The 26481-nt window shown below is 41.7% G+C and overlaps 5 protein-coding genes across 8 annotated transcripts; 1 reads left to right on the forward strand and 4 right to left on the reverse strand.

Moving 5' to 3' along the window:
* The first annotated feature begins 797 nt into the window (after positions 1–797).
* oxtrb (oxytocin receptor b) lies at positions 798–7498 on the forward strand. Its single transcript, XM_035152232.2, has 3 exons — positions 798–918; positions 1045–2159; positions 5846–7498. Exons 2-3 carry the CDS (start codon positions 1232–1234, stop codon positions 6091–6093), a joined length of 1176 nt encoding a protein of 391 aa, XP_035008123.1. The 5' UTR covers positions 798–918; positions 1045–1231; the 3' UTR covers positions 6094–7498.
* A 102-nt stretch (positions 7499–7600) lies between these two features.
* On the reverse strand, positions 7601–8831 carry LOC124851546 (caveolin-3-like). Its single transcript, XM_047339312.1, has 2 exons — positions 8745–8831; positions 7601–7825 (listed from the first exon to the last, which is right to left on the reverse strand). The coding sequence occupies exons 1-2, from the start codon at positions 8829–8831 to the stop codon at positions 7601–7603; spliced, it is 312 nt and encodes a 103-aa protein (XP_047195268.1).
* A 557-nt stretch (positions 8832–9388) lies between these two features.
* Positions 9389–11898, reverse strand: cav4a (caveolin 4a). The gene is made up of 3 exons (XM_035152234.2): positions 11536–11898; positions 11165–11352; positions 9389–10180 (listed from the first exon to the last, which is right to left on the reverse strand). Exons 1-3 carry the CDS (start codon positions 11761–11763, stop codon positions 10030–10032), a joined length of 567 nt encoding a protein of 188 aa, XP_035008125.1. The 5' UTR covers positions 11764–11898; the 3' UTR covers positions 9389–10029.
* Positions 11899–16843: 4945 nt separating this feature from the next.
* Positions 16844–21722, reverse strand: si:ch211-213o11.11 (probable G-protein coupled receptor). Of its 3 annotated transcripts, none has more exons than XM_035152354.2 (2): positions 21415–21722; positions 16844–18872 (listed from the first exon to the last, which is right to left on the reverse strand). In XM_035152354.2, exon 2 carries the CDS (start codon positions 18763–18765, stop codon positions 17485–17487), a length of 1281 nt encoding a protein of 426 aa, XP_035008245.2. In that variant the 5' UTR covers positions 18766–18872; positions 21415–21722; the 3' UTR covers positions 16844–17484. The 3 variants fall into 3 exon arrangements, with proteins under 3 accessions (XP_035008245.2, XP_035008244.2, XP_035008243.2); XM_035152353.2 differs by having other exon boundaries at positions 21408–21722; XM_035152352.2 differs by having other exon boundaries at positions 21401–21722.
* A 1141-nt stretch (positions 21723–22863) lies between these two features.
* On the reverse strand, positions 22864–26389 carry LOC118104841. Of its 2 annotated transcripts, none has more exons than XM_035152084.2 (6): positions 25935–26389; positions 25609–25778; positions 25367–25523; positions 24323–24492; positions 23949–24177; positions 22864–23645 (listed from the first exon to the last, which is right to left on the reverse strand). In XM_035152084.2, exons 1-6 carry the CDS (start codon positions 26065–26067, stop codon positions 23443–23445), a joined length of 1062 nt encoding a protein of 353 aa, XP_035007975.1. In that variant the 5' UTR covers positions 26068–26389; the 3' UTR covers positions 22864–23442. The 2 variants fall into 2 exon arrangements, with proteins under 2 accessions (XP_035007975.1, XP_035007977.1); XM_035152086.2 differs by having other exon boundaries at positions 26110–26388.
* Between the last annotated feature and the right edge of the window lie 92 nt (positions 26390–26481).

Consider the following 26481-nt stretch of genomic DNA (forward strand, 5'->3'; position numbering starts at 1 on the left):
TCCATCCTGTTTGTGGCTGCAGAAAATGTGAAAATATCCAGGTTCACGAAAATAAGGTTGATCCTTGTTACAGATGATCCACAGCTTTTTTATTAATTGATATTTATCACGATTACTTCACATAACTTGTGTGTATTTGCGAAATGTCCATGCAAGAAAAGGTTTGTTTTTCTGTTCTAGTTGTCAAATTATCGTGCAAAACAAGATACATAAAATACTGACAGCCTGAGGCTGACATGAAAACAAAATTATTAATTTAGATTATTGTTGGACTGAGATGAAAATGGAGATTATGTTAGTGTTTATATTTGAGTTAATTTGTGAGGAATCCTTCCCTCATGACCTCTGGGAAACAACGTTGAGAATTGAAAATGGCCTGAAGGGGTTCGTTATTTTGACAGATGTTTGATTTGGTTTTGTTTGGACACAAATATTGCAGTTACTCACGCAAGTCCACTTTTCTTTACTTGTTTGATCAGAAATTGTATCTCTCACACTTTTGAATTATGATTTTTTTAATATCACCTGTAACTATATCTGATTGAGGCTGAACATCATCAGTCTTGGACATATTGTATTCAACCAATACTGACAGCTACAACATTTTCCATATTTCTCGTTTGAAAATAAAAGTGGCTCTAAAGAACAAAATTCTGCTTGACTGAGGATGACATAATATAATATGATATAAGTATAAGTCCAAATGTTGAGAGGCATTTCAATGTACAAGGAGAAGGAGAGCGACAGGGGGAGATATAAGGAGACACGCTCATCACAGACATTTACTCTGAGCAGATGAGGGGAGGAGGTTAGTGACAGAGCTTCAGCAAACCACACAACCCACACATCAAACAGGACGCAGTGATGAGCGCGCTGCTCCGACAGCCCAAACTAACAGTGCAGAGATTTCCACTGAAGGTAAGCTTCTTTTGTACAGAATACCTTGATTTGATATTAAATTCCATTGTGTTTTAATAGTTTAAAGGCTTCATATGTTTCAAATGAATTGACTGGATGTTCGTGACATTTTGTTTCTCTGTACAGAAGACAGCACCAACTTTTGGATTCTACTCTCATTTAAAATAAAAGGCAGCTCACAAAACCAACTTTAACAGAGTGATTTGGCAGAAAATAGCAGAGGACAGACCCAAGCTGATGCTCTGGAAAGCAGCCCTGGACCTGGGTTTGTGATGTGACCGCTGTCTGCGCCAGAGTGGCGCTTTTACGCACGATGGAGGAGCTTTTACGCGTGCAGGAGAGTTGGGCGCATAATGTTTCGTGGAGCATCTCAAGTCGTGGAAACGAAAGCCATGTAGGAAACAACACAGTGAATCCTTTGAAACGAAACGAAGAAGTGGCCAAAGTGGAGGTTGCCGTCCTGGTGCTGGTGCTCCTGCTCGCTCTGACCGGGAACCTGTGCGTCCTGTGGGCGGTCCACACCACCAAGCACAGCCAGTCTCGGATGTATTACTTCATGAAGCACCTGAGCATCGCTGACCTCGTCGTCGCGGTCTTTCAGGTCTTGCCGCAGCTCATTTGGGACATCACGTTTCGTTTCTACGGGCCGGATCTGCTGTGCAGGGTGGTTAAATACCTCCAGGTCGTGGGTATGTTTGCGTCCACCTACATGTTGGTCCTGATGTCCGTCGACAGGTGCGTGGCCATCTGTGTGCCGCTTCGCTCCGTGCACAAGAGGAAGGATCGCTTCTGCGTGCTCGCCTCTTGGGCGCTCAGCCTGGTGTTCAGCGCTCCTCAAGCTTACATCTTTTCTCTGCAGGAGGTCGGGGACGGTGTGTATGACTGCTGGGGGGACTTCGTGCAGCCGTGGGGGGCCAAAGCGTACATCACATGGATGAGTCTCAGCATTTACATCCTCCCAGTGGCTATTTTGAGCGTCTGCTACGGTTTGATATGTTTCAAAATATGGCAGAATTTCAATTTAAAAACCAGGAGGGATCACTTCCTGACCCTCACCTCAGACAAGGCCTCCAAAAGCCCGCACCCGCTCTCTCGCGTGAGCAGCGTGAGGCTCATTTCGAAAGCAAAGATTCGCACAGTGAAAATGACGTTTGTTGTGGTGCTTGCCTACATCGTGTGCTGGACTCCCTTCTTCTTCGTCCAGATGTGGTCTGCCTGGGATCCGGCTGCACCGAGAGAAGGTAAAGGCACAAGCAGTTTTCCTTTACGCACAGCTGGTGGAGTTGGGTTTACAATCCTGATTCACCAAAAGCAGCCTCTTTGCTAAAACACAACTTCAGTAACAATCATATTTATGGATTTTTGCAGATATGACTCCTCTTTTACAGTGTGCAAAACACTCAGGGTCACTATAGGTTGAGCATCATCTTTGTGCAAGATTTATATTGGTGAGATTATTGTTTATGATGTTATAAAACACAATTTATCTCTAACAATACAACACAAATGTTATTCCTCCACTGTACTGTATGCCTGAGCTGGGCTGCATAAGAAAGTCCACTTATCTTCCACGACAACACAGCAGTGTTTAACTTACGGCAGCTACAAAGTGAACACAGAATAATGGGAGTGTCATTTCCAGTGGTTATCAGTAGACAGAAAGTCCCCAGAGCCACTGGGAAAGTAAATGGACCACAGCATCAAAGAGTTTCTCTCTCTGTGTCTTCCCTGTGGTGGTTTGTATAATTTCCATTTAACTGCAGAGTTTGCTCAGATGTACCGCTCTTATCATCTGAGTTTGCCATTTAATGGAACAAGGGCAGCACAGCAGAGATGACCCATGCATTGTAAGTGGCGCTATCTGAGGGAAATTGCATGAATGTTCATTCAGAGCATTCACAGGGTCAGATAGCCTCGGTCACATTATGCCTGTGTAATCAGCCTCCTCTTTTAGTATTTTCTTTCAAATGGTTTGGTGGTAATAAGGAAAACAAAGGATAATGTCCCCCATATGATTTACATGGATGGACTCAGTCACTGCGATATCACATATTACCATTTAGTAAACTCTGAAATATTGAATTCTTTGAAAGCCACCTCCGAAAATTGCAACTTGTCATAATAAAAAAAAAAACATTTTCAGTTTTGTGACAATACATGTTTCCTGATATTCCAGTGTGTTATTATTTGTCATTCAGCTTGAGAGGCAGGAGAATGTTCTCATCTGATAAGAGGCTATAAAATCATCCATCCATCCATTAGCTATAGGACGTCTCCTCTGAGGATTGTTGGAGGGCTGCAGCCAATCAGTGCTGGGGGTGAGAGGGGGGGTCAGTCTCTCACAGTGCTGACATAAAGGGCTTCATGTTTAGGATGTACTGTAAGTGCATGGTTTCGAGTGCAAGTTGTAAGTGCATTTATGGTGCGGTCAAATACACTAATGCTAGTTAATGGTGGAACATATAGCAGCGTCAGGTCCATGGTTCAAATGGGTTGCACTTAGTCTCTTAATTAATCATGGGTGTAACATGCAATAAACCAATCAGAGTGTCATCCTCCATTCTCTTTAAAAGCAGGTGTGTTTGCATAAAGGAAGCTGTTAGTGACCTGCAGCTTGTCTGGGGCGGAGGAGATTTGCCAGATAGTACTAGAAAACTCTTCTCTACGAAGTGTGTTCCTGTGTGTGTGTGTGTTCACTTGTGCACCCACTGAGGCGCATATGACTGATCTTGATAATATGCGTTCATAAAAATAGAGAAATACTGCACCATTACGTTCAGATCCAGGTTTGGTTGGTCGAAATCGCAAACGACATCCACTGATCACACCTAATTTTAAGGACATCACACCCATGGGTGAATGAGATGAGCGCTGGACAAGTAAATGACCAACTGTGTCGGTCTGAATCGAGTAAAGACGCTTGCATCATGCTTGGTCTATAGTTTAGGAACAAACACAGACCTGGAGTGAACATACAAACTCCACACAGAAAGGTCCTCACCGCTGTGAGGTGCGAATCACTGCACCTCCATCGGTTCAGTTTATCAAAAACCTTCAAATCACCCAATCTGAAGACATGTGGTTTTCATTGGACGGTCATACTACACAGACAGATCATTGTTTAACTAATCCTTTATTACTGACAGTAATTACCGATTTGCACAGTACATTAATCGCATAAAATGTAAATAAATTAAATTCTAAGAATAAATTGCTGAACTGATTATGGTATAAGTATGGTTTACACATGTGCATGGGAGAAAGAAACAGAGAGGGGAGGAGGACAGGAGCAATCAATTTGAAATATTTGGGGCAGTTTCATGAACGGCGGACTGGTAGATTAAATATACATCATCTAGTGCACATGCAGTTGATGTTAGCAACTAGATTTCCAAGAAAACATTTGGAAGATAAGTTTCTGTCCATTCCTTAGTGTGAAGGTAAAGATAAGTCATTTCCCACTGACATGTTTACGGATTTATTGCACCCTCTCTGACGTAACGTGGCGTAATGATGAGTTTGCTGTCGCTCGTGCAAACACCTTGAGCACTTTCCCAGCCATGAACTTCCTGTCATATCTTTATTGCACTGAACCACCTGCAGGGGATCCACACATAATGAAGCAGAACCTGACTTTGAGCACTTATGCAGTGTTTGATTAACTTTTCATCCTCAGAATAGTCTTGGATATAGCCTGCACTCTCAATAAAATGTGTGATGGCAGTATAATTAAAATCCTCCATTTGAATGACACCATTATTCCCTCCTTTCTATTTTCAGCTTCAGTCTGAAGATAGTGGTTCTGTCCATCATGATATTGCAGACAAGGGGTCAACATTAGTGTTTTTCCTTTCATTTCAGGCAGAGTGAAGAGTTTCCTGTAAGTCAAAGTGAAGATATGCAGGGTTAAATAAGAAAATGCTCTTATGTTGTGGTAATGAGGACTGTATCCTCCGTGACCCTGCACTTCCTGCACTAAATAATCTCTTGTGTTCAACTTATCTGTTGAACAAGTCTTGACAGGTCATTTAGTTGACACTGTACACACCACACCTCCCAAAATACAGCTATAGCGAGTCAGAACGGCATGAATAGAACAGGTCAGCATTTTGACCACAGAGGAGAAGAAGATGACGTGGACTATATCTCTCACATCACATCAAAGATCGGTAAAAAAAAATGTGGAGGTCTTCCACTTTCCACCATTCCTACATGTCGGGATTCTTCGTGATCCGAAGCTCCTACAATTGGAGATTTAATCAAATAGATTAATGAGATATAATAACGTATGTTTTTTTACTCAGTACAGCCCATTCTAATTGAAGCCAGTTTATCATGTGTCAACCTACTATTCAAGCTACTTAAAATCCTATTTGTATGGCATCCATCAACTGTCTGTATTTTCCTAGAAAATAAATGTTTCTGGGCAGCTGCCCTGGAAAGAGACTGATTTATATAAGATGCAATGGATTGTTTAAACTTTACACAATCTGTGACATCTCATCTTGACTTCATCTTGAACAAATGCAGGTAAATTAACACACCTGTATTTGTTTGAGACATCTCCACTGAGGACTTGGTTCTATATCAAGTGTTTCCAGCAGCAGGACGGCATCAGTGCGACATATACTGAAAATAAACATGATGATTCCATCTTGATGAAGGAGGATGTCATGAAGCACAATGCTGTGGTTCACTGATGTGTTTAAATAGGTTTTTGCCAGTAATTGAGGCCTATAAAGCAGAGATGATTAAGATATTATGTGTTAGGGTAACCTGCAGTCAAACGTTTGGGTTTGACAAGAAAATATATCATCAGATGATTATCTAAACTCTTCCCAATCCGACCCACTCAGATGCATTTATTTTGCACTGTTAGAATGGACATGTATCGATATCAGGTGTTTTTCTCTGTCTCTCTCTCTAGACATGGCCTTTATCATCGCCATGTTGCTGGCCAGTCTCAACAGCTGCTGCAACCCCTGGATCTACATGTTCTTTGCCGGTCACCTGTTCCACGACCTGGTGCAGTGCTTCTCCTGCTGCTGTCGAAAGCACCTGGCAGACTCCCACTGTGGCTACGATCAACACGGCAGGCACAAGAGGAACGGCTCCACTTACGTCATCAAGAACACCAGCAGCCAGCGGAGCCTCACGCACACGTCCAGCACGTGACGCAAACGTCCAGCCGGGACATTGAAAAGCCAGCTGAACGCCATCCAAGCATCCAACATGCTGTTGAGTAGTGTGGCAATCATGTCATTCCCACATCTAATTATCTGCTGCGCTGCTGTGGTGGTGGCCATTGCAGCGTGTTCGTTTTCCGATGCTTGAAACTGGGGTAAATAGGCAATGCAATCCTCCTCTCCAGAGACCATTCCCTGCACCCAGAGACAACAGAGAGCAGAACAACATCTCTGTCCAAACTGTGATGTGAAGTAAGGCTTCTACGCAGGCTACATCTGGCATCTGGCATCAGTTCAAAAGGATTGATGCCCTCTGCTTTCGCAAAACATCGCTTTCCTTTTGAACTCCCTGTCCTGCATATACAGTGTGTCTCTTATTCATAAGAGTTATTTTCTGTGTAAACATAAACAAGTTGTTGTTCATATCCTTCAGTGTTGAAGCCTAAAGTCTTGATGTTGTCCAGACTTGACCTTGAAAGATAAGCGATGGTCACATATTGTACAAAGAGACTCTTTTAGAAAGCAAATTTTAATATTTTGTCGCTCAGTGCAAATACCTTATTTCAAGTAGTGATTGTTTGACCTTTAATGCCACATTATTTTGTGTACTCACGTTATTCTATCATGTGTGTGGTTAAATGAAAATGTTGCATGGATTAAGAAATCTGTGAAGAAAAAATTCACTCTCAACTTTGGCTTAATGCAAAAATGTTCACTGTAACAACTCAAGAAAACAATCAACAAAGAAAATCAATAAGAATTGAAGCAGCAATTTAAGCAGCAGACTGCGTGGTTTCAATGTCGTCAGCAGACTTTCTTGTGTCACAGATCAAACAGTGTTTGTACCATGAAATTCCTTTTGTAAATAATTTCCAGTACTTTTCATGTGTGTCTGAACGTCATTGTTTTGATCAACTCCATCTCTGTTTTCTCAGTGTACATGAACCTAAGATTTAAAGCACATTGAACCCAGTTCGGGACCAAGCTGTGAAAATGATTCCCTCTAGTGGCCACAGTGATTACTCCAAGCAACAGTCTTATCTTTCTGCTCAGTGTCTCCGGCTTCATGATTCCATATGATGTGCCAACTTTTTTATACTCAACATATGGAGAGTTTCACTGTCACGATCATATAATGTGCAATCTTACCTCATTAAGAGTGTTTTGAAATGTTCTTTAACTTTGTTTGTCATGGCAAAGGATTCAAAGAAGACCTTGTGGTTTTGAGCAGCACACGGGGTGAAGTTTGAAGATGGAGGAGAACATTCATACATGCAGTTTCAATCATAGCCACATAACGTGGGAGAGATTAGCATCAGTTTAATGGAGTAAGAACATATATGTTATATTTAAGAAAATATTTTATGTATATAAAGTTGATACGGTCGATATTGGCATAGGAATGAAAAAATCATGTAAACTATTTCAAGACAATTTCAAGATTAAAACAAGAATACAATCTTCAGCTTCTATCTTTTTATTCATGCCCCATTCCCTCACAGCGAGCCAATGGAGGTGTGTATGACCAGCGAGTGGATTCGACCCAGGCACTGGCTCTCAACCAGTCGGCTCTTAACGCCGGGCACGACTGCCCAGATGTGGCAGAATGACACACAAGCAAACAGGAGCGATAACAGCAGTGAGGTGGTGCAGCTGGCTTTCCACACCCCGTCCACACTGTGTAGGACAGCTGGCTCTGCGATCACGTCCTCAAAGTGGAACTGGAGCCCGTAGAGAGAGTGTGTTTGGTTATGGAGGCTGAAAGAGTCAGGCCGGGCAGTACAGTTTAAAAAAAACACAAAATACTAGACATTCTTTCAGGAAGCAAACATAAATATTGGGGTTAGTGAATGTTATTTTTGTGCTTTCAGTGTCATTTACAAAGTCCAGTTATGTCTGTTATATACGGGTGGTGGCAGGAATCAGCAGCAGCAGAGATCTCGTACTTTCCTTTAGAAGAACAAACCTTTTAATGGTTGAATTACGGTGAAATGGCAAATGGTCTGTATTTATAAAACAATTTTCCAGTCCACTCAAAAACAATTTCCAGTAAAAGTCACATTCACGCACACATTCACACAACACTTCTCTACACAGCACACCAGTCACACGCTGGCACAGCCATCAAGGGCAATTTGAAACCACCAGCCTCCTGCTTGGTGGACCACCCTCTCTACCCCCTGAGTCACATAGCAAAGATTCTTACTTAAAAGCCCCCCAGAGAGTTTCAATCACCACCACGACTTGTCTATAAAGGTTAAATTCACCCATGAAATACTGCCTTGAACCAAAGCACCTGTTGACAATAAAGAAAACAACTTTTCATTGCATCGTAAAGAAAAGCTTTTAATGCTTTGAAATTTTGTTAAAAGCTTAATAGCTGGACAACGTGTTGTGCTTGGCAGCTGTTGGGTCAGAATTATTTTGAGACCACTTTGGTTCAAAACCCTTGAACATTTCAACATGAAAAAATAAATAGTCCCCAAAGTCGAGAATTACTGCTCCACTATGTCCCTGCACAGAGAGTTAGGAGCATTTCATTAGACATACACACACACTGCTGAGGCTCGATTAACCTACAGCTACAAATTCATACTGGTGCCTAACAGGTTTCCTTTCATAATAAAGTAAAAGATAGACAATCCGCTCCTTGACCACACCCTTGATCTCCCTGGTGTGGCTGTCCCTCCTCATCACGGGCTCCTGGCTGTGGTCACTGTCAGCCATGGTCCCGCTCGCTCTCTGACAGAAAGAGCAGGCCGGGGCTGAAGCTGAGATAATGAAGCGAGGGGGGGGCCACAGTGAGAGTCTGGGGTGTGTTGGCTGCTCTCAGAGCCACATGTGGGCAGGGAGTGGCAGTGTGTGTGAACTGGAACGCCACTCAGTGTTATTCCAGTCCTGGGTCGCCGCCAGGACTTGAGCAGCTGACAGCTTCCTCAAATAGAGGGTACTGCTGACATACCACATCAAGTACACACACACACACACACACGTGAAGTCCATTCTTTAAGGCAAATGTGACAACTCTCACTGGGTCTGTGACAAAGCATTTCACACAGAGGGAAACAGGCTCATGCTGCATTTCACACTGATCTATAAGAAGGAGCCATATAAAACACTGAAGCCAATATATAAACCAATATAAAATCCAAGAATCAAACTGAAATCTGTTGCATAGATAAATATATGAAGGTAATCACATGTCCTGTCCTGTAGGTCATCATCTTTCATATTATTCATACATTAGTACAAACTCTGTAACAGACAACGCTTTGAATATTTGCTTCAATCACAATAAGTGGGTTTATCATTTTATTAGCTTCATTCAATTTAATCCACATTAATTATGTTAAGTGTTCAGAGCTCATCTAATTTCAAACAGTAAAAAATGTCTCTTATTGTCATTTCTTCCCAGAAAAACACATCTATTATAACTTCTTCTTTTCTATTCTAGGTTTAAAATGAGTGTCTTCTTTAATCAAAATTACATCCTGATAGTTTTTGCTTCTTGAGGTAAAACTCTAAAAATGCAGGAAAATATAACACCAAACGAAAATGTTGTAACAAAATCCTTGAACTACATTCAATTAACATAACAGATTCTGCTGAAATGAGTTCAAACTCTAAGAAACATAGCCCCATTTTGAAATAAGTAAAAGTGCTGCATGCTTCACAAAAATGTCCTCCTTCTCAGCCACTGTAACAGAGGTTATTGTGAAACTCAGTTTGTATCATGGGATATTCACTCACATCCTCTTTTCAATCCCACTCTGAGATGAAATGTCCTTCATAAATCCTCATGTCCTGTATGAATAATGTAATAAAGAATCAAATGCCCACTCGAGCTCAGTCCATGTCAATATCATTGCACTTGTGCGCATACAACAAACAATCCCAGTGTGGATTAGCTTCCCCTGCGTGAGTCTCATTCTTTGGCCAGGTGGATGCTGAAGCCTGCGCAGCATCTCCCAGCGCTCGTGAAGAAGGGACGCACAATGATGCCCAGCACGATGCTCCATAGGCCCTGCAGCCAGCGGGTGCCCATACGAATACACTGGATAAAGGGACTCACCATCCTGTTACAGGGAAGATACACAATCATCATAAACAAAATCGTCAGAATCAAGTGTTTTTGTTTTTGATCTCATCTTATTTTACCTCCAGCTGCTCTTGTTTTAGTTGATTCATTTGTTTCAATTGATGTATTTGCTTCAAATTACACTGTATGTATTCCTATGGCTTTATATTTTAGCTATTTGATAAATGGTGCTGTTAGTTATTTGTGTTTTCCTGTTGTCTTGTGTCTTACTCGGCTGTATTATGAAGGAGGTCTCTACCTCTATATATTCCTGTGGTAGAGTAAATGAATGAATACACAGTGTGTGTTAACTAGGTACCTGTGTCCTTCTTGTTTCTTTACAGCCACAGTTTCTCTTTATACACAACAGAAAATATTTAACTGACTAACTGACTATTTTCAACTGCTTCTTAATATATTAGCATCAGGATATTCAAAGATTATTGTTTAACCATAGTTTTTTAAATATCTTTTATTAAATCAAAAAGCTATTTTTTACCCCTCCTCTCATATTAAGGTGTCCCGTTGTTATCCCATTGTGTTTCCTCCAATATCCAGACAGTGAAAACCAGTAAGTAGTTCTTCAGTGATTCATTATTGCACTTTCATAGGATGTGGCAGTCTTTAAGTGCCCAGTGACTTAAACACTTATGGATTACGGATTTCCCACAATGCATCTACATAACATCAATGGCTTTTGAAAAAGGACATTTTGAAGTTTGATTTTCATAATAAAAGATCTACTCAACTATTTTATAAAATGTATTTAATGTGATTATCTATTTCAGAATTTATTTCAAGATCTTTATCGAATGTTTAATATTTGGGAGTTGAGGCTGCATAGACCATATGTGTTTTTGATGGAGGTTCTCTGGCCAAATTAAAGCCAAACTATTGCTGTGGTTAGACACCACACAGAGTTTGTTGTCATGTTAATACTATATATAATATCAATCCGGAAGGCAGCAGGATCTGAACCTACCAGATGTGGAAACAGCTGAGGATGGCAAAGAGGAGGCCAAAGATCACCGACATGGGAATGGCCAGAAGCACAGTGACGACCCTGTAGATCCAAACCCTGCACACCTCAAACAGGGCGTGGCTCCAGATCCAAACTCTGTCGCCACTGCGCAATGACACTGGCTCAGCAATCACATCCTCAAACGTTACCTGGAGACACAGAGAGAAGTGATGCTGAAGCCACAGTTGCGAAGAGGATGATTCACCTTCAGCATGGAACACATATCCACTGGAGGGCAGTGCAATGAGAAAATCAGCTTCCTGCTTCTCAACATTTGGAATCAAGTGTGAATAGTGTTGATAAAACAAAGTCACTGCAGAGGAATGCGTTACCTTGAGGCAGTCATTGATACCTCGGGGGTCCCTGACGTTAATCAGAGGCTTTGTATCGCTGATTTCCACGAGCATAGAAGTATGAATGCTGTCCTCTTCCTCCTGAGCAGGATGGGCCCTCCACAGCATCTGAGGTTCCTCCCCATTATCAAAGTCGTCAGGGTCACTGGAGTCCTCCAAGTCAATCTCCACTTCCTCTGAGTCTTCCCCTTTCACCGTGGAATCCATCCGAACATGTGAGGCAGACACTGTCCAAGAAAAGCAGAGTGGATGTCCGTGTCTGCACCAACAAGCTCAGACTGAGGCCGCTGGTCGGACTCCACGGCTGGCTGCATGCACCAGGGTTATATTGGGAATGTTACGGTGCCCTGGATGGTATTTGCAGAGTGAGGATCATTTTCCTGTGCTGTGGGACGACACGAAGGAGGGGGGGATATAAATACTGTGAGCATGGAGATGACCCAGTAAACACACTGATGCAAGCTACAGGGAATGGCATCACACAGACACATACATGAGACAAATCTGCAAATGTGTGACAAAGGAAATCCGTTCTATTCGGAACATTTAGTGATTTAGAGATTTAAGTGTTATTGCCTTGTTGATTTCATTCATTAGAATTTATTTTTTCATTCATTCCATTCATTTTCAATCTTTCTTGCAGTTAAATAGGTGCCTGTTGTCAGAGAAGGAGTCGGGAGGCAAGACACTCCTGCCCCCCTCTGGCCTATAATAGAAATTAAATGTCCTGCTAAAATGAATTTCCTCAAGAATCTAGACTGGCACTTGGCAGAGCACAAATCAGCGAAGGCCATCAGTCTCCTTAAATCTCACAAACTCGATATGGGACATTAGAGAAAATGTAAAAATCTACCCTATCTTGCTATGTTAAAGAAACGGGGGTTCCTGACTCTGGTTGCAGACCAAAATTAAATAATCCTTCCATTAAGTTTCGTTTAAATCTGTCCTGTAGTTTTTGCGTAATATTGCAAAAAAAAGAAAGAAAAAAGGTGAAAACATAATCTCCTATACAGAGATAATGATTCTGCAGATGCAGCTTTAATCGCTCTAAAACACATCTTTATTATGTTTTTTTTATTGTACTCTTATGGAACCTATCTCAAAACTGCAATGCTCCGTAACTGAAATCAAGTCTATTCTACGTCTCAGATGCCATCGTCTTGGCTGCTAGTTGATTTTAATGAGCAAAATAAACCCCTTAATGTCATAAACCCTTTTACGTCGTGTGGGACAGACACAATCTATCTTTTTAACGTGTATATATATGATTTGTTTTAAAGCTTTTGAGGGAAACAAATCTAATCAAAAACAGGGTAGAGATAATGGTTTACTGGAAAGCTGTTAATTGTGAGTGTAAGGATGCATCACTGCCTTGGTTTGCTCTGTCACCATCAATCCCAGTGCAGAAGCAACAGGAAATTTACTGTATCATCCCAACAGCCTCCTCTTTAGGTCCGGATACTGTTAAAAGTGCCATCAGGACTTCGCACTCTGTTTGGTGTAAAACACCTTTCGCAACAAGCTTTTAAGGGAAAACACTTTCACCTCTTTCGACCTTCGGACCCATTAACCAGACACGCTCAGTGCTAATAATAGTCCAGCTTTGAATCCACAGAGTTAGACCTGATCACACTTTTCTCAGCTACTCACCTGACCTTCGTCCCAGAAAGCCATCTCACACTCCTCGTCGTCGTCGTCACCAAACAATGACCCATTGCAGCAGCTGGTAATGTAATAATCTGATAAGGATTAGGTAAATATAGACAGTGATTTATTCAGAGGCATCAATGCTGCATAAAATCGTGTGTGATCTTTGGCTTGAATAGAGTCAAATTGGTTTTAACAGCTGTAAATCCAAGAGTTTGCCTCATGCATCAATAAAATTAATTCAATTATAATTGATATGAGTTAAAAAAAAAAAGCATAATAACATACAGTAAACGAATTTCTACCAACAAGCGGTGCATCAGTTCAGAGTTTCGTCTAAACAGACTTCACTCTATACGATGACCGAGGCAGTCTCCATGGTAATGATCATTCCTGCCTGCTGAATGAAGACAGAGAAAAGAACACGGTGCCTCGATGAGAGTTTCCTGTGTTGGTGCAGGAGACGAGGGTATGCTAATGGCCTGCACAGCCCGGCAGATGGGCTTTGTTTGAGTCCCTGGCTGCACAGGTGAGGTCAGCAGAGAGGGTGAGTGGAGAAGAGGAGGAGAAACACAAATGTTCCAGCGGATTACACCTTAACGCTTATCTCAAGACGTCACATGTCCAGGGTGTTATCATACCCAGGAGATTTCTTTCCAAGAATCTTCTGTTGTTGTTTTGTGAAACATTTAGGCCACACAGTCAACACAGTGTAGCCCCACAGCCACACTTTGGAAAATCTTTCTACTGCTCCAGCCATTTGAAAACACAGAAGAGTTTTAGGATAATATTTGATCTAAAATACTCAATTAAAACTATATATATATATATATATATGACAACGCTGGGGTATTTTATCTGGCATAATGCTGGCTGTTATACAATGATAGTAATACATTTAACATATTTTTTAGGTGATGTGTGATTCCCTGAAAACTAATCTCAGCTAATTTGCGGAGGGGCGGGGCGTGACCCAAGAAGAACCCATAACCTTTCGGTGTGGATGTGGATCAAGATTCATGGATGTTGATGGAAAATCAAACTGATATTTATGAGTGTGTGCAGATCCAAATGAAAATTCAAATCTAGTAAAATTACATGGACTTTCATAAGGAGACTGTTGGGCCTTGGCGGAGGTATGAACTCTACTCAGTGCCGTTCCAGCCTGTGCATGTGACATGTATGGGGTGCAAGCATCACTTCAATGAGGTGATGGCTGCTTTTTCGGAACACAGACAGTTACATTCACATCACACAGTGGAAATGTGTTTTTAACCAGTGTTGTATCCACAGTCCATCCCCTCTGTTTCCAGCAGCAGCAGCAGCAGCAGCTTATAAGCAGGATAAGGGATGTCAGACTGTCGGTCTGTCCAGCTGTTTTCAGTACAATAGGTCAGACTGATTATCTGTCATGTCCAGTTAACAATGCAATCACTAAGCTCTGCTGTCCCCAATCTAAATCCACAACAGAATAAAAGATACATTTACAGAATGAGTCTGACATGGCCATGTGCTCGACCATTTCTCAGCCGGGAGCCTGTGACAGGAACATCCCGGCTTCGGCTCCTTCATTAGTTTGCGGGAGCTGAGTGAACAGGATGTGAGGTTGTGCCGCGTGAACTCTGTGAGGTTTGGTTGTCATGTTAAATGTGCACATGCCGGTCTGAGGACACCTTCTCCCTTTGATTCCTCAGGAGAGCTCCTCTCATTATCACTGTCTGTGCAGCAGCAGCAGCAGCAAACAGACGATGTACTCGCTTCAGCAGAGTTATAACAAACCGCCCTCGGCTCAGTTCAATGCCTGAATTCTCATTTTCTATAGAGAGCCCGACGTGTGTTTGATCCACGGTGAATATGATTTGCAGAAGAGGCGGACACTCGATGTGATTGTCTTGATTTAATAGAAGTGGCCCCTGAGCTGGGAGGTCTTTCACTTTAATTAGCAGCTTATGAAGACGGCTCAGACTCAAACATTCATTAAAGTGAATCACACACTCTGGAGGCGGGCTGATGAAACAAGCAGTCAGCTCTTTGAAGTGTATTTGCATCAACCGTATCGCCAATTTCTCACTGACTGATATATATCGAGTTTTTTGGGGTTTCTTTTTGAGCTGAGGTACAAAATGTGGATTTCAATTTTGTGACACTTCCTTATAAATCCTGAAGTTTCCTTAATCTCCCGTCTCACAACATATGACGCTGAGCAAAATATGACAAGATTCATCCTGATTTAATCGGTATCTCTGCCAACTTTTGTATCTCACCAGGAGTTGAAATGAAAATGTGTGTATTTGAACAATTAGGAGCACAACATGAGTTTGACATTAATGTCCAATAAGTATAGAATAAAAATGACTCAAAATATTAATGAGCAATTCCAAAAGATAAAGAGGCCTGAATCAATGCCTTCCTCCTTTCGCTCTCCCCATTTCACACGTACACTGTCTTAACAATAAAGGCAAAAATGCACAAAATAAATATATATAAGAAAGAACAATTAAATGATGTATAGTGGCCTAAAGTGGACCATAACACGACAGCTCAAATTTTTCCAACATCCTCTTTATACGACTGTGGCGATGACGATGACCTGATGACATGTATCCTGTACAAACTTTGATTCAAGTGTCATCATTCATTTGTGCGTGTTCCCAGCTGTGTTTTATTATGTTGGCTTTGATAATAGCTGCACTGCTTCTCTGCAGCACTTACACAACTGAGTCTATAGCCAGACACCATAAAATGGCACAGTGTTATCTTGCTTTTAACATATCTGGACCTCAATAAATTGCTGTGTGTGTGTGTGTGTGTGTGTGTGTGTGTGTGTGTGTGTGTGTGTGTGTGTCTTCTGTCTTCACTGACTGTGACAAGCTGCATCAGAACTACTTAACAGCGTTTTTTATATTTTCTACACATTTCTAATCTGTTTATGTGTTGACTGATTTGTGTCTCTGGATGGCGTTCACAGGGTTTATTTAAATTTAGCTCGGCGTGCTCTTCTCATTTGTCCCCAGTTATCAGCGTGTCTATCCGATGTTATCCTTTAATCTGAGCTGCAGAGCTGCGCCTTCCTTCAAAACATCCAGCACATACACATCAAAAACATGCCATCAACCCGTCTCCAGTGATCTGCACAGAATAATAATGATTAACTCACTTCAACAAGAACAAACTATACAGGACTGTATCAGAATTTGACAGGTAAATCAGACTTTCCATCTATCATATATGGATAGATGGAAATGTGTTTAATCTGCCCGTGTTCGTATATTAAGAAGGTATTAAATACAAGCATTTGAGCTGTTATGAAATGGTATTTTCTCCTTCTATATAATCCTGGGTTAAGCGGGCTCTGTCTTAGTCACAAATGGACATAGAGGTCAGGACCCAGAAAACCACAGCTCGTCTATGCAGAGACAGAATCAGGATGCACATGTAGATATGATGATACAGGGTTTTTTGTGTGTTCAGAGACTGATGGGAAACAATTATTAGCCTGGACATGTGACAGACTTTTAATGGGAAGGCGGACTTTGTTGATTCTTCAGTTTTAGAGACTTTAAAACTGTAAAATAAATTACAAAATTTAAACAAATAATGAAAGTGAAAACATTGAAATGATTGACTCGGCAACACAGTATAATTTTGTCTTTGTTCACAGTGTATTACTTGCTGGTGATGTACTGTCAGATTAAATGATTTACATAAAATCATAGTGTTTATTTGCACATTTAAAAACAAATTATTGAACAAAAAGTGATGTGTCTCTTCTTTGAGTACAATAAATAAGGTTTACAGAAATCCTTGTCACATAAATACAACATGTCAGCATTGAATTACTATCTACTTGTATAGGGGACATAGCTGGTTTATTTGCACTTCATATAAAAGTAAGAGGTCACCATAATGTAAGAGAAAGTCACTGCTCATCTGTTAACTGGACATAGTGTCATTATTTACTGTTCGAGTATAATGTGATAACTTTTATTGAAATAGATCTACTGATTGCAGATAAACAGTAACATTGCTTCAGCTGTGAAAATAAAGTGTCCCTTATTAGATCAGTAACTATATAACTTCTCATTTTACCACATAAACTGTAACAACAACTAAACTGCCCATTATTTCTCTGAGAGACATCTTTAGATAAAAATATGAAATTGTCAAGTATCAAAGAAAAAAACCTGTAATTATTTCTTGGTGCTGTATCTGAGCTTATTTTTGTTATCGTTACTGCAGAGTATTAACCCTGTGGTACAACAGTGAGGTATAAATATATATCTAACCAAACTCTTCTGGGATCTGTCCCGGTATCCTGAATCCAGTCTGCCCAGTTTGATCCAGAGTGTTCCTGGGACTGGGTGTGGCAAAGCTTGCTTGTGTCTCTAACGTGCAGCTGGTCCTGTGGAGGAACTGCAGGAAGTTCTCGGGACCTGAGCCCTCGTGGCTGGACAAAGCCAGATCCACGGGCCGGGCCGCGTAGCAGCGCCGCAGTTTACAGAGCTCCTCCCTGATCTGACGATTAAGAAGCCCATAAAAAAATGGATTAATAGCAAAGGAGGAATAGGCCAGCCAGATAACCGTCTCCTCCAGGTCCTCGGGGATGATGGGTGTTGCATGTAGCGTCAGGTGGAGGTGGAAGGCAAAGTAAGGCAGCCAGCAGATCAGAAACTGACCAACGATTAGCACCAGAGTGAGAGCAGCTTTACCACCGCCAAAGGGACGGTCACGCATCCTCCTGCGTGGGGCGTTGCGGGTTGTGATGATGGTGGTCTGGCTGTTTATTGAGTCCGAGCGAAGCTTCAGTTGATTAGTTGTCCACGAGGGCAGAGGTCCATGCTGGCGGGCGGCCACACGTGCAACCTTGTACACATTACAGTAGACAGCAAAAATCACAACAGCTGGCAGACAGAAACATGTGACACTGAAGAACACAGAGAAGATCCGTCTGTGATCACTGTGGCTCCAGTGCAGCGAGCAGTGTGCAGCACTGATGGTGCTCAGGCTGCCGTAGGACGGCCACCCAAACACAGTGGACAGCCCCAGCACGGCAGAGGTCACCCACACCATCACCATGACAGCTGCAGTCAGCTTCAGCGTCATCTTCACCTCGTAGCGCATAGGGTGGACGATGTAGTAGTAGCGCTCCACGCTGATGGCCGTGATGGTCAAGATAGAGGCAGCTATGAGGATTACATTGAGGAATACATACACCTGACACTCCAGCACAGTGAACACCACGCCAGCAAAGTACGGAGAGCTCGACACAATCCCGAGAGGCATGAGCAAGATGGCACAGAGCAGGTCCACCGCGCACAGGTGACAAACAAAGGCGAATTTCCTGAGATGAGGGGCTTTTATGACAACAACCAGAACAGCAGTGTTGGCCAGAAGTGCCAGAACATTCATGGTCACCATGAAAAATATCCCTGTCAGGTCCTTGAAGCGTGTATGGGGGTTGGGAAGGGTGCCCAGGTGTCTGCTGGGTGCTGAGGGCACTGGCGCCCATGTGGCGGTGCTCTCATTGTAATCAGGGTTCGGGAATGAACTGTTTTCCTCCATGATTCATAATAAAGCTTTCAAAGTGCACATCTGTACTCCAGACTCCCCCATTGTTCAGTGATGAGGCAACAGAATCCTTTAGACATCAAATGAAACACACTTCACTCCTGTGAAGAGAAAATAAAATCCATTAACACAGGATATTCAACATTTGTGGAAACTCGTGTTCAACTGGATGAATTGCATTAGCGGATTTTTTGTGTCACTTTTGGGAAAGAAGCTGTGAACACAGCACTGACGGATTGTTGCGATCAGTGAGCCGGTCACTGTGATTGGACAGCAAATATGCAAAGGCTCATGGGACTGTTTAGTGTCCTGGACACAGAGCGACATTATAAATCATTTAGAGCATAGACGGAGATGGACCAAAAGTGAAGCCACAATTACCAACTGGTGGCCAGCTGCAGTAAAGGTAAGAAATCCTGGCCAAAACTAAAAAGTCAAAGTACAATCTCCAATATAATTTTATCAAAGAAACTAATGTATTCCTTGTCATCCCCTGATCGTTATTGCAGACTGTGGCTCCAAATATGTGAGACAGCAGTGTTTCGTATCTGGGATATTTTGGCTTCATTTCTGGATCGTGGGAGGAAGAGGAGATGTGTCATCCATCTTCATATAAAGCCCACGGTGTGGAGTCACTTGTTGGATATATAACCAATAGACAATCTCCATTCGCTCTCAGTTTGGACTCCACCATTTCTCCACCAAGTGACTTTTGGATTTAGTCGCTTAATGCTCGTCTATGTTCACCAGCGAGTCGCCAGCTGTGTCCGTCTGAGGCAGAATAAAACAACGCATGCCCAAGTTGACATAACAATGACAGCGCTATGACATCATCAGGACAGACAAAGCTCCTCCAGAGCCACAGAAGACATCACTGTTGGTTTATTGCTCTAAACATGACACACACAATGTATCTTAACTAATAACATGCAGAAATTACTTTTTATTCATAATCTTTCCTCCTACCAAACATCCACAGAACCTCACTGCATTATCATAACCTTCAAGGGAACACACACAGTATATGGTGTTGGGAGGTTAATCAATAAGTGTTCACAGTATTTGAGGGGATATTTTACAGGGAATGCTCTCTCTCTCTCTCTTTCTCTTTCTCTCTCTCTCTCTCTCTGTCTCTCTCTCTGTTTAGTGGGAGCGACTTGATCAATAGGAATAATTCATGGAGGACACTCCGTCTCTCCTCCGTCCGTCCCTGTCCTTTTGAAATGAAAGATAATGAGTGTGCTTGTTTTAGCCCAGCTGCAGGGAGCTGGCCACATTGATTAGTATGTATTCAGAGTCACCCTGCATCGCACCATCAAAGAGGAAACCTCTCAGCCACCCAGGTCTGACCCCGAGGCATTCTGTGCTTTCTCACGAATACATGTGTTTACTGTACGTTAAACACTCTGCAGAATATAACATCCTAAATTGTACACTTTCTTTCCTGTGAAAAGTGCAGCCACTGTCTACACATAATCAGGTTTCACATGAACGACTGTGGAAGATGCTGTGTCCTCAATACATGTGCCAGTGATCCACTGATGCTCTCCCTCCCCTGCTGTAATCTTCTCTGGTGGCATGCAACACATTTGCTCTCGGATTTATCCCCAACAACAACATGTACATTTTCATGCACGTTATGTAAGGGTGTCCTCGTTTTCACCGTGTTCCAGCCTCAGCCTCAGCATATGCTCCGTCCACGTTTTGCTTCTGAGGGGGATGATCATTTTCAGCCAGTCTATTTATTTATTTAATCTCCTCTTGTTATTAATTCATGAGAAAAACATGCAGTGCATTTCGCCTTTGCTGTTGTTCCTTACCTCTTAGACAGACGTAAATAAATCACCATTGATTAATCATTTTCTACATTATAATGAGGATGAGGTAAATATGCAAAATTTGTAATCCCTCACACAGGGAAAATCCCATAATCCACTTTGTGATGCTTTTTTAAAATTATGCTAACAACCAGTTTCATTGCCTTTATGTATTACAATTGATTACCAATATTGTTTTAATATCAAAGACAAAAAATATATATAATTTTATGAATAGGTATATAAGACATAAATAGATACAATCAAATAAAAAAAACTGAAAATAACAATTTACATTTTATTAATCCAAGATATGTAAACAGTTTTTTATAGAAATAAAACATATTGCATGTGTTCCAGTACATTTCTATAATAGGTATATAGGCCCTGTTCTGTCCACTAACTATGAGGTTGGTCTTGTTATTCCTAATGCTGAAAAGGTTAACAGCTGTTAATCGTGATCATAGTTTTCAGATACGACTGGTTATTAATATCATTTGCTCCATCTGAGTGATTCTAAATATTTTTGTGTCTGTGTTAACTACACGGACTAAATGTCTACAAGTTCATTAGAGGTCAAAATCTCACCCCATCGTAATATTCCAGGACTTTGCAGAGGTTTGCAATGCACAGTGGAACGTTGATGCACTCAGTAGAATATGTATGTACTGTCATTACAGTATCACAAACAAATCTATCTTCATTTCAATGTTTCTTCTTCAAAGTTTGATATAACTGTAAAAAAAAAAAAAGGTTTGTCTCTCCACCACCACTGACTCAACGCTGTCTCAGCAAGAAAGAAAAAAACGTACCAAGTACCTCTTACATTTTGGCTGCAGCTCCACCTAAACAAACTTTTCCTCTGAGTCCTTCCAAAGCTTTGCGGTGACTCATTGTGAATCCTCAGAGGTCAGTCCTCGGGCTTTGCCTCCAGCTCTGGAGAAAGTGCTGATCCACTTGACAGAGCGCTCTCAGGAACCGTGTCGTCCTGTTGCAACTTCTGATGAAAACTGCTATTTTTTTCCCAAAGAATCAGACAAATGAAGCCTGAAAAGAGACCCCAGGGAGAGCTGGGACTGACAGAGAGAGAGGGAGAGAGAGAGAGAGAGAGAGAGAGAGGTGATGTGCTGCGGGTTCACTGAGACAGAACAGCTGGTTTGTAAGAAGGGAGGGGGAGGAGCCAGTGGTTGATGATTGTTCACATCACATCTTTCAAGAGGAGATAACTGTCAATCTGAACCCCCACCCACACACACACACACACACACACACACACACACACACACACACACACACACACACACACAAACACACTTTTAATCATATTCATTATGAATCTTTACTATATGGGTTTTAAATAAATTATAATAAACCGAGCTTTGGACCCCATGAGCTCCACTGGTCCTGATAAGGTCAGTGTTTATGCTGGAAAGGGGCCTTAAATTCAGTGTGTAGAATGTGGTGACATCTAGTGGTGAAGTTGCATGTTGCAGCTGAACACCCCTCACCTCACCCTCCTCTTCCAAACATGAAAGAGAACCTGTGGTAGCCTTCAGTTGTAATAAAAACTCAAAAGGTGTTTAGTTTGTCCAGTCTGGGCTACTGTAAAAAACATGGCGGCCTCCGTAGAGAGAACCCGCTCCTGATGTTAATGTAATGTATTTAATATATAAAGGGCTCATTCTAGATGAAACACGCTAGTGATATCCAATGGATCCCTTTCACCTAAATCTTACACACTGGACCTTTAAGACGTAACAAGAATTAATACAAAAACACACGCTCTCTCTCTCTCTTACATCAGTCAGTGTGTGGCTGTGACTGTCACACACTGTCCACTGTCTTCACACACGCTCCCCTATTCTCTTCTCCAATGAGATGCTTGCTTTCGCTTGGATTTCGTTCACCATTTCCCACACAAGAGGATACTCATTGGCATAATGCATTCCCTGGCCCCTTACCCTAACCTTAACCATCACAACTAAATGAATAACCCTAACCCATAAACCTAATTCTATCCCTAACCTTAAAAGCAAGTCTTTCCAAAAAATGTCCTCACTCCATAAGGTCTACCCTCACACACACACACACACAACTTTCTTCTTCAGATGGAGTTGATCCTATTCCATGATTCCTCCCAACTGCACCCTTTAGGGAAGTGGGATAAATCCTTGGATAAATCTTTGCAGCGCCTGTAAACAGAGCGCAGCACTGACATCTGCTGGTCCCGGTTAAAAGTAAAACTATATTCCTGATGGAACTCACTACACCGATGGAGGGATTCAAGTGTTCCAAAGGTTTATTGGCCCTTACATGGTGAAGCACAACAAACAGAGAAGTAGAGTAGTAGATGTTGTGGAAGCAGGAAGATCACTTCTGGCTTATTCTAAAACTACAAAAGTTATTCTTCAAAAACACTTGATGCATTGCACAATTTGTAAAGAACAAGGTACAAACGAGATCTCTATCATTTCAAACAGTTCCTACGTTAAACACACAACGGCTGAATAAATGTGGTCGACTTATCTAGACACAGCCACTTACTACCGCAACTGAAATAACGTTTTATTGTCGACACCACGTGACATTTTATAGTGCCGTCCAGTGACCTCATTGGGTCACCACACTAACCTTCACACTTTTTGAACATACAGTACAACCAACAAAAACAGCTGTCAAAGTAAAAAAAAGTAAGAATTCTGAACGGAAAAAAAACAAATAGTTAAAAACCTATTGACCACACGGACTAGATTCCATTACTGAATAAACTAGTGGATTAACAAAGATAATCTGTCACTCGTTTCTACCAGACATGAAAACCAGCAAACCAACAAATAAAGACAGACTTGAAATGCTATAACTGAGAGTCACTTCTCATTGGTTCATTTTCAGGCAGGAGTGACGCATCTTGACAAAAGCTTTGATCGATTATCACTTTGTTTTCAGCTTTACTCAAACCCATCCTCTTCTTTAACAGTTTGTCCTCGTTATTCAACTTTGTGCGTATCGCAGTCTTTATTTGGCTGCCGTCAACACCAAACTTGACGGCCACATGCTCTGGAAAAAGAAACATTATTACGTTTTAATCTCAATTTTGTTGAATCAACACTAAATATAACGAGCAGCTCTGTGCGCTTACAATTTAATGACCCTGTTCAGACCGGGTATTAACATCCGTCCTGAGAGAGCCAATCACAAGCCGCCCGTTTTAAGTTCCTCTTTTTCACGCTTACACAGCAAAAAAGGATATGGCCTCATAAATCCCAGACCACCTCTGAATGCGGTTTGAGTGATCGGATCAAAGGATGTTAAAATCCGATCTGAACTGAGTCAATGATGATCAAATGTTCTGAAACTTACCAATTATATTCCTCAGGATCTCCGGTGGTAGCTGAGGCTTGTGACAATCATCTCCAGTGAAGGTGTTCCTCCGGCCCTGCAGAGAGTGCGTGGCCAACGTTTCTCTGTCGAAAAGTATCATCAGCAGCGCTGACGTGTATTTTTTGTAGTCCGCGATCTCTGCGATGCGCTCATAAAGGTTTTTTGGTACTCTGAGATTCTCAGCGAGAAATAGAAAGCTGTTGTCGTCCTGAGGGAAAAACAAAGAAAATAATGAGTTCCAAAATGAATCTGATCATAAAAATATCTTCAAACTGTAGCACAGACAGTGAACAAGTTGAATCCTCCCAAAAATTGTGCTATTATTACAGGATGAGGAATATGTGACCTCTGACCTCTGGGATGTTATGAACTGCTCTCATCTCAGGCTCAGCCAGGAAAGAGATGGCTTCATCTTGAGAGTTTTGAGATTCAACTCCTGCTTCGCCTCCTTGAAGAACATGATCCAGGGTGACTCGCAGTTCATGTGCCGTGTGCCTCATCTGCATCATGAGAGTGTTCATTTCTGCAAAGTGTTGAGTCTGATTAGAAATGTTGACGCTGTTTATTCTTTATACTATTTAAATCATTACATTGTATATTTACAGTCTAAGCTCTGAGCTGCTTTAGGAATGGAAAGGAGATCATAAATCTTAGTTCTGCAGAACAACCAGAAGTCTGTCAAAACATCTTGTGTCACACAGTCCAGATGTTAATTGGAAAACCGTCTCTACATCTCGTTACTTTGGTGGAGAAAAACAAAATGGATTTGATTGGGCCACATATTTAGATTTTCATATTTTAGGCTCCAAATATGTGAGATGGAAATTGCAGGAAAATTTGAAGAAATATGAATGAAAATCAATACTATTGGAATAGAAATGTCTGTGGAAGAAAAATTCCATTTAAATCCAGGTTAATATCCATTCATTGATTAGTGGATAATTGATTGAAAAATTATGTTAATTAATGCACTATAAATACATTTTTTAAAATTTAATTGCAAGTTAATTAACTAGCATCAAACTACACTGTACTTTCCAAATTAAAGCAATAACTTTAATTTCTATAAACAAAGTTTTTTTTCATTTCAAAAGGCTTCAACCTTGACAATGCAACACGTGTAATATGTGTTTATTGATGGAATACAACCTTCTCTTTGTGTCATTATATCTCCCACATTTACAAAAGTGTGACAGAGATGACACCATGTTCCATCTACCTGTATGTATCAGAGAGAAACGACCGTCTATGTCCTGTACACAGACAATAAAGTTGACTTTGAGGATTGAAGAAAGCTATGATCACAATGAGTCACCAACTGTGTGGCTTCAACAGACACGTCTATATATATTTTTTGAACATATTCATTGATACATGAAGAAACCATCTGTTCCCACCTTTCATCTCCCTCAGCTCCCTCTCGGCCAGGATTCGACATCTGCGTTCATACTTGAGTTGAGCCTGCAGCTGCTCGATCTTCATGAGGAGGCTGATGGTGTCCGTTCTGATGCCTGGACTTGCGATGTGCTCCTCGTCAAACTCAATGTTGTCATTCTGCAACGCGGGAACAGTTCAGATCAACACTCGAGATGAAGATGGTGAGGCTGATGTGCTCACTGACACACTCACAGACCCTCACCTCGTTGCTGTGGAAGGGGGAGTAGCTGGACTCCTCGGGCAGCCCATACTTCTCCACCTCTGGATCACAGCCAAACTCCGCAACATCTGGACAGACCTTTATCATCTTCATGGGCAGCTGTGCTGGGCTCGTCCCTGCGCCTCGCTTGGGTGGCATGAGGATGGAAAACTCTAAAAAAAGAAGGAAAAAAAGAAAAGAAAAGTGAAAAACGATGTGAAGAGAGGAGATGGGTGGTCAGCTGACTCCTCAGACATCTTTGTTTTTTCTGCACAGGTTGAAATCAAACTTTTGGGCTCAACTTTTTTCCACTTCTCTCTTTTACTCACGATTTATCTTAAACTCATCCGTGAGAGACAAGGATGAAAAGTTAGTTCCTATTGCATCCAAACCCCCCAAGCCCCCGGACTCCCGAGCCTCCAGCTGCGGACAATGAGGGACACAACCTGTCCTCCAACACATTACCGATACATTATCAATACGTGTGATCGAGGGGAGGCTCACCTGGCAGCTCGGCTCGACCTCAGGGATAAACTGTGACGACACTCACTGAGGACAAAGCCAGCGCAGTAAACGAAAAAATACTGCGTAGTAGAGGAAGTAGTAGTACTACTGCAGTAGTACACTACATGGATCCTCCTACAATTACGGCTCAATTAAAACAGCCACGCAAATCATTTGCGGTTGAATATGCGTGAAATGCTGAATGTTGAGATTATCTCCCACCACAGAGGCTGCACATGTTTGTATTATGACCGTGTTTAGATTTTTTACAATTGTGTGCGGAACTAATTTTCGGAAACTTATTCCCCGGGGGAAGAATTTTACCAAGTACAGTTTCCTGCTCAGGAACAAATTACAAGTTAAACCAATGCA

Source organism: Hippoglossus stenolepis, chromosome 3 (genome assembly GCF_022539355.2).
Source record: "Hippoglossus stenolepis isolate QCI-W04-F060 chromosome 3, HSTE1.2, whole genome shotgun sequence".
Taxonomy (NCBI): domain Eukaryota; kingdom Metazoa; phylum Chordata; class Actinopteri; order Pleuronectiformes; family Pleuronectidae; genus Hippoglossus; species Hippoglossus stenolepis.